The sequence below is a fragment of the Morone saxatilis genome, unplaced genomic scaffold (genome assembly GCF_004916995.1).
Source record: "Morone saxatilis isolate NCDOM2014 unplaced genomic scaffold, NCSU_SB_2.0 Contig7, whole genome shotgun sequence".
NCBI lineage: Eukaryota > Metazoa > Chordata > Actinopteri > Moronidae > Morone > Morone saxatilis.
In genome coordinates this window covers 22920745-22929265 of record NW_023340246.1, presented here as the reverse complement: position 1 = coordinate 22929265, position 8521 = coordinate 22920745, and the positions used below count along the sequence as shown (strand labels likewise).

General features: G+C 44.3%; 1 protein-coding gene across 1 annotated transcript in view; it reads left to right on the top strand.

Moving 5' to 3' along the window:
• The first annotated feature begins 3093 nt into the window (after positions 1-3093).
• The window catches only part of LOC118340428 (myosin-6-like), a 9487-nt gene continuing 4059 nt past the window's right edge, over positions 3094-8521 (top strand). The window contains 2 exon segments of the mRNA XM_035678392.1: positions 3094-4248; positions 4250-8514. Coding sequence (XP_035534285.1) covers positions 3094-4248; positions 4250-8514 — 5420 coding nt within the window.

Genomic DNA, 8521 nt, shown 5'->3' with positions numbered 1-8521 from the left:
TGAGACCACCTGAGACTCACCTGATCAGTGGATTTTATTTTGACAGTCTGTTATTTCCTGTGAGTGAACAAACAGATTAACCTGTTAAACTCCAGGAGGTCTACAGAGATCTGCGTCCGGTGCTGGAGGTCCACTTCCTGCTGCAATGATGAGAGACTTCCTGTTCAGCCCTCCCACTATTTAAATAAGCCGCCATCCTTGCTTATGGTTGACCTTTGACCTCCTGTACTGTAGTCTGCAGCAGTGAAATGGAGGTTTTCATATTTTAACATTTCAGTTACCTTCCAGAGACCACCACAGAGACTCACTGTGATCACTCAGACCTCTTCCTGAGGTGGTCAGGGACTCTAAAGAGTTTGTGAACTCACTAATAACCTCAATATCACCAGACCCCATTCAAGAATCACTCTGTTTTACACTCATTAGTTTACGTTATATATATTATATATTATATATTATATATTATACTGAGTGAGGAGTGACTCTACCACAGATTGGACCAACGTCTTCCACTGCGTCGCTGTGAGCAAGCTGAAACATCTGACGCTGGTTATAAAGATTTCAAATTCCAACATCAACTGATGCACAGGTTATTTTCCCAGCATTCTCTTGTGTTGATGTTCTTCCTGCTGGTTGGTTTGTAAATGAAAGAAGTGGATTTTTTTTTTTACACTTAATGTGACTTTGCACATGTCCATTCAAAGTTTTATCTTTTGTAGATTTTATTAAATAAAAACTGTTTTATATCAGACTGAATATTTCACTGCTGTAATTAATCTTTACTAATAATATAAAATAAAAAAAAATTGTAAGCTGAAGTTAAAACTTAAAAAGGTTCAACTGAAGTCAGTAAAGTGTTCGTACTCTAGTGCGTTACTGCAGTAATGTGTTCGTACTCTAGTGCGTTACTGCAGTAATGTTCTATTTTACAGCTGCTGATATTTGAACTACTTTATATTCTGCTGTTAATCTACAGAATCATATTCTGTAAGATCATGTGTTTGTTTGTTAGAACCACGTGTCTCTAAAAACAGTTTTCATTCCAAGATAATCCCAGAGGGCTTTTAAACTGTTTATTGTCAGATGCAAGATATGGATTTCTCTTTCAGCTGATAACCTTTTGCATTTACATTATGCTACGAGACAGAGAGCTAACGTAACAGAGCTAACGTTATGCTAGCAAGATGCATAGTCAATAATAAACAATAAATATAATTGGACAGTATGTTTAGAACTATCAGCCATGTCATTGTCCTCAAATCAGTATGAAGAAGCTCTGAGGTCTGATAGCGAGCTCTGTCAGAAGAGTTCGTGCTGTTTTAGTCTGAAGTGTCGTCTACTTGTGGGTCTGATAAAAACTGATCCCAGAGTATCTGGTTTCTATTTGGAGGCTGACAGCTGATGAGTCCCGACTGTCAGAGATAAAGAGACACAAACACTTCAGTCGTTCAGAACACACTCTTCAAACATCCAACACGACTGCTGCAAAATCCAATTCAAAATCCACCCTGACAGACCAGAGACTGTGTACAGCCAACAGCGAGGAAACAGAATTAAAAAAACAAATATGGAATCAAAACTTTAAGTGTTTGATGTTGGAGCCACTCGGATCTACAGGGGCTTTATCCCAGGCTGGTGTCAGATATACATTTTTAATTTAGATTTTTTTTTATAAATAACGCATTGAACTGATTGGCTTAAGTTCAATAAATAAAGACTGTATTTGTAATTGTCTGAATACTGGAAATAAATCAATGTATTGATTCCTAATGCTGCCTTTAGATATTACAATTTAAATATTTTTGTGAGTTAAAATGTGTTCAGATACTGACATGATCAAAGTTGGGAGGATTACTTTAAAAATGCAATCTGATACAATTTATATGACCTATTAAACAGTGTAGTCAGTAACCTAATCCAAGTATCACAATATTAAAGCAACTTGATTACTTTCTGTTACTTTTGGATTACCTCAATACCAGATATGTGAATAAATTCAAGAGAAATAAAATATCATGTATTCTATAAATTATTTTTTTTTACTAAATGTAACTGTAGTCTGATTACATTGTCTTTTCTGTAACAGTAATTACATTAGATTAAATCTGTTACTCCCCATGCCTGGATGTGATTATTTGTGATTAAACCAGCAGATATTTTTATATGGACACCCTCTTTAATGTTTCTCTATAGATCCGCCCCTGGAGCCACTGCTTGACTTTACAGATTTAAATTCATGCATTTTATCAAAATAATCTTAAAAAATGACATTAGCTTTGTATTTTGTTGCAAGCATGAACACCACACATATCCCAGAGCAGTACAGACAGTGAGAACACAAGACAAAAAAGATTAGAAATTACATTTAATTTAATAAGAGTAAGATAAATGGAAAGAAGGAAAAGAGGGATACACCAAGAACACACAAAACAAACATTAATATAAAAGGAAACACTTGTTCTATTTATTTTACAAACTGGCTGAATAATATCTTTTGTATTTTTTATTTTAAGAAAATATGTTTTGGACTCAGTAATCTGTTAAAATGAAGATATTTGAGTACAGATAAAGAAAGTGAATTGAGTGAAGTACAATACTGAGGCTTGGTCTGAATGTATAATAACTTTCCAATCAGGAACCACTTATTGATTGAGAATCAGTCATGAATAATTGTTTGTATACAAAGGAAGTGAGTCATTAAAAGGGCAGGAAATACTAGAGCAAGTTTTGCTTTTAAAATGCTGCAGGTGAATAATTAAAGTGTAGAAGAAATGGAGGATGAAGTGAAGAACTTGTCCTGTGAGGATACAGTTTTCTAAATGCAGAGGTGACAGGAGTCCCTATCAGTGGGCAGATAAGCAGTGAGACACTCCTTTTCCTAAAATGGACTTTAACAGCTAAAGGTCCTGAAACTGCCCTCATGGTGCTTTCACATCCCGGGACAAATTTAGTGTCCTAATTTGGTCCTCAGGGAGCCTTTATAAACACCCGCCTGCTGTGAAGAGTCTGCAGTTCTGCACCAGAGTCACTAGAGAAACTCCTGTCAGACTCTCCGATCTCTCATCTGACTGCCGTGAACCTCCACCCTCAACCATGGGTGATGCTCTGATGGCGGAGTTCGGGAAGGCTGCTCCTTACCTCAGGAAGTCGGATAAGGAGCGTCTTGAGGCCCAGACTAGAGCTTTTGACATCAAGACCGAATGCTTTGTAGTCGACGATAAAGTGGAATATATGAAGGGACAAATCCAAAGCAAAGACGGAGGGAAGGTGACTGTGAAGAAGGAGGATGGAACAACGGTTACTGTGAAGGAGTTGGACATCCACCCCCAGAATCCACCAAAATTCGATAAAATTGAAGACATGGCGATGTTCACCTTCCTCCACGAGCCGGCCGTGCTGTTTAACCTCAAAGAGCGTTACGCTGCCTGGATGATCTACACCTACTCTGGGCTCTTCTGTGTGACTGTCAACCCCTACAAGGGGCTGCCAGTCTATGATTCTGAGGTGGTAGCAGCTTACAGAGGGAAGAAGAGAACTGAAGCTCCTCCTCATATCTTCTCTATCTCTGACAATGCCTACCAGTACATGCTGACTGACAGAGAGAACCAGTCTGTCCTCATCACCGGAGAATCTGGAGCTGGAAAGACTGTGAACACCAAGAGAGTCATCCAGTACTTTGCCAGCATCGCTGCAGTCGCTGGTGTCAAAAAAGACACCAGCAAGGGCACCCTGGAGGATCAAATCATCCAGGCTAATCCTGCGTTGGAGGCCTTCGGCAACGCCAAAACGTTGAGAAACGACAACTCGTCTCGTTTTGGAAAATTCATCCGAATTCACTTCGGTACGAGTGGCAAGCTGTCGTCTGCTGACATAGAGACGTACCTGCTGGAGAAGTCACGTGTCACCTTTCAGCTCAAGGCTGAGAGGAACTACCACATCTTCTACCAGATGATGACCAACCACAAACCTGAGCTGCTGGACATGCTGCTTATCACCAACAACCCGTACGACTACTCCTACATCTCCCAAGGAGAGGTAACGGTTGCCTCCATCAACGACTCAGAGGAGTTGATGGCCACTGACAGTGCCTTCGATGTGCTCGGCTTCACTCCAGATGAGAAGATGGGTGTCTATAAACTGACGGGCGCCATAATGCACTACGGCAATATGAAGTTCAAACAGAAGCAGCGTGAGGAGCAGGCAGAGCCCGATGGGACAGAGGCTGCGGATAAAACGGCCTACCTAATGGGGCTTGAACTCTGCTGACCTCATCAAAGGGTTGTGTCATCCCAGAGTCAAGGTAGGAAATGAATATGTCACCAAAGGCCAAAGTGTGGACCAAGTCTACTACGCCCTTGGTGCTCTGGCGAAGTCAGTGTATGAAAAGATGTTCAATTGGATGGTGGTGAGAATCAACCAATCCCTGGACACAAAACAGCATCGTCAGTACTTCATAGGAGTGCTGGACATAGCTGGATTTGAGATCTTTGATTTCAACACTTTTGAGCAGCTTTGCATTAACTACACCAATGAGAAACTGCAGCAGTTTTTCAACCATCACATGTTCGTCCTGGAGCAAGAAGAGTACAAAAAAGAAGGTATTGACTGGGAGTTCATTGACTTTGGGATGGACTTACAAGCTTGTATTGACCTCATTGAGAAGCCGCTGGGGATCCTGTCGATTCTGGAAGAGGAATGCATGTTTCCAAAAGCAAGTGATCAAACCTTCAAGTCCAAGCTCTATGATAATCATCTGGGCAAGAACAAAATGTTTGAGAAGCCGAGGGCTGCAAAGGGGAAAGCAGAAGCTCATTTTGCCCTGGTTCACTATGCTGGCACAGTAGATTACAACATCGGCAACTGGTTGGTCAAAAACAAAGACCCCCTGAATGAAACTGTGGTCGGTCTTTACCAAAAATCATCTGTTAAGCTGCTCAGTGTTCTGTTTTCAAGCTATTCAGCAGCTGACAGTGGTGACAAAGGAGGTAAAGGAGCCAAGAAGAAAGGTTCCTCATTCCAGACTGTGTCTGCACTTCACAGGGAAAACCTGAACAAGCTGATGAACAACCTGAAGACCACACACCCCCACTTTGTCCGCTGTCTGATTCCCAATGAGAGGAAAACTCCAGGGGTCATGGACAACTGCCTTGTGATGCACCAGCTGCGCTGTAATGGTGTCCTGGAAGGCATCAGAATCTGCAGGAAGGGTTTCCCAAACAGGGTGCTCTATGGAGACTTCAAACAACGGTACAGGATTCTGAATGCCTCTGCTATCCCTGAAGGCCAGTTTATTGACAGCAAGAAAAGTGCTGAAAAGTTGCTGGGATCAATAGACATCGACCACAGTCAGTACAAGTTTGGCCATACCAAAGTCTTCTTTAAAGCTGGCCTGCTGGGGACACTGGAGGAGATGCGAGATGAGCAACTCTCTCGAATCATCACCCGGATCCAGGCTAATGCCCGGGCAATCATCATGAGGGAACAGTTTGCTAAGCTTGTTGAACGCAGAGATGCCCTGATGGTCATCCAGTGGAACCTTCGCTCTTTTCTGGGTGTAAAGAATTGGCCCTGGATGAAGCTCTTCTTCAAGATCAAACCCCTGCTGAAGAGCGCTGAGACTGAGAAGGAGATGGCCAACATAAAGGATGAGTTCAACAAGTTGAAAGAAGCTCTGGAGAAATCAGAAACAAGACGGAAGGAACTAGAGGAGAAAATAGTGACTATTCTCCAAGAGAAGAACGATCTGACTCTGCAGATTCAGTCTGAGCAGGATACACTAACGGACGCTGAAGAGCGCTGTGAACAGCTTATAAAGAGCAAGATTCAACAGGAGGCCAAGCTGAAAGAGATCACAGAAAGACTGGAAGACGAAGAGGAGCTGAATGCAGATCTCACAGCTAAGAAACGGAAGCTTGAAGATGAATGCTCTGAGCTGAAGAAAGATATTGATGACCTGGAGCTTACCTTGGCTAAAGTGGAAAAAGAGAAACATGCCACAGAGAACAAGGTGAAAAACCTGACAGAGGAGATGGCATCTCAAGATGAAAACATCATGAAGCTAACCAAAGAGAAGAAGGCACTACAGGAGGCTCACCAGCAGACACTGGATGATCTTCAGAGTGAAGAAGATAAAGCCAACAGCTTGACCAAAGCCAAAGCGAAGCTGGAGCAACAGGTGGATGATTTGGAGGGCTCATTGGAGCAAGAGAAAAAAGTCAGGATGGATCTTGAGCGCTCAAAGAGGAAGCTCGAAGGAGACCTGAAACTGAACCAGGAGAGTTTGATGGATTTAGAAAATGATAAGCAGCAGTTGGAGGAAAAGCTAAAGAAAAAAGACTTTGAGGTTGTCCAAATAAATTCAAGACTAGAAGACGAACAGGTAGCTTCAGTTCAGCTCCAGAAGAAACTGAAAGAAAACCAGGCGAGAATTGAGGAGCTAGAAGAGGAGCTGGATGCTGAGCGTGCAGCCCGGGCCAAAGTTGAAAAACAGCGCTCTGATCTTTCTCGAGAGCTGGAGGACATCAGTGAGCGCCTGGAGGAGGCAGGTGGAGCAACATCAGCACAGGTGGAAATGAATAAAAAGAGAGATGCTGAATTTCAGAAGCTGCGTAGGGAACTGGAGGAATCTACCCTCCAACATGAGGCCACCGCTGCCTCTCTGAGGAAGAAACATGCAGACAGCGTTGCCGAACTAGGCGAACAGATTGATAACCTCCAGCGTGTCAAGCAGAAGCTGGAGAAGGAAAAGAGTGAACTGAAGCTAGAGGTGGATGACTTGTGTTCTAACATGGAGAGTGTGGTGAAGGCCAAGTCAAACATGGAAAAGATGTGTCGTACAATGGAAGACAACATGAATGAGTACAAGAGTAAATATGAGGAAGCTCAACGGACCATCAATGACTTGACTACCCAGCGAGCCAAGCTGCTCACTGAGAATGGTGAGTTTGGACGGCAGCTGGAGGAGAAGGAGTGTCTGATATCACAGCTGACCAGAGGGAAGAACTCGTACAACCAGCAGGTAGAAGATCTACGCAGACAGCTGGAAGAGGAAGTCAAGGCAAAGAATGCCCTCGCCCATGCCGTACAGTCTGCTCGTCACGACTGTGATCTGCTCCGAGAGCAGTTTGAAGAGGAGCAGGAGGCCAAGGCTGAGCTGCAGAGAGCTTTGTCCAAATCCAACACAGAGGTCTCAGCATGGAGGGCAAAATATGAAACTGATGGGATCCAAAGAACAGAGGAACTGGAAGAAGCTAAGAAGAAGCTGGTTCAGAGACTGCAGGAGGCAGAGGAGGCCATCGAGGCTGTGAATGCAAAGTGTTCCTCCCTTGAGAAGACCAAGCACCGCCTCCAAAATGAGATCGAAGACCTGATGCTGGACCTCGAGAGATCCAATGCTGCATCTGCAGCCCTGGACAAAAAGCAAAGAGCCTTTGACAAAGTCATGGCAGAGTGGAAGCAAAAGTTTGAGGAGTCACAGTGTGAGCTGGAGAGCTCTCAAAAGGAAGCCAGGTCTCTGAGCACTGAACTCTTCAAACTGAAGAACGCTTATGAGGAGGCCCTGGATCAACTTGAAACAATGAAGAGAGAGAACAAAAACCTCCAAGAGGAGATCTCCGACCTCACTGACCAGCTTGGAGAGGGCGGCAGGAGTGCTCATGAACTTGAGAAGATTCGGAAGCAGCTCGAGCAAGAAAAGGCAGAGCTTCAGTCGGCACTGGAGGAGGCAGAAGGTTCTCTGGAGCATGAGGAAAGCAAGATACTGCGAGCCCAGCTGGAGTTCAACCAAATGAAGGCCGACATGGAGCGCAAGGTGGCTGAGAAAGATGAGGAAATGGAGCAGGCAAAGAGGAACTACCAACGGATGCTTGAGTCGCTTCAATCCTCTCTGGAATCTGAAACCAGGAGCCGCAATGAGGCCCTAAGAGTCAAGAAGAAGATGGAAGGTGACCTCAATGAGATGGAGATCCAGCTCAGCCAAGCTAACAGGCAGGCAGCTGATGCCCAGAAACAGCTCAAGACCCTCCAGGCATTCCTGAAGGACACTCAACTGCAGCTGGATGATGCCCAGCATGGTAACGATGACCTGAGAGAGAACATTGCTCTCCTGGAACGCCGACACAACCTGATCCAGGCCGAGCTGGAGGAAGTGAGGGCCGCCCTTGAGCAGACAGAAAGAAGTCGGAAACTGGCCGAACAGGAGCTGACTGACGCTACAGAGCGCATGCAACTGCTGCACTCCCAGAACACCAGCCTGATCAACCAGAAAAAGAAGCATGAAGCGGACCTCCTGCACCTGCAGAATGAGATGGAGGAGGCCATACAGGAGAACCGCAATGCTGAGGAGAAGGCAAAGAAGGCCATTACAGATGCAGCCATGATGGCTGAGGAGCTGAAGAAGGAGCAGGATACTAGCTCTCACCTGGAGAGGATGAAGAAGAACATGGAACAAACCATTAAAGACCTGCAGCACCGTCTGGATGAAGCTGAGCAAATAGCCATGAAAGGTGGCAAGAAGCAGCTC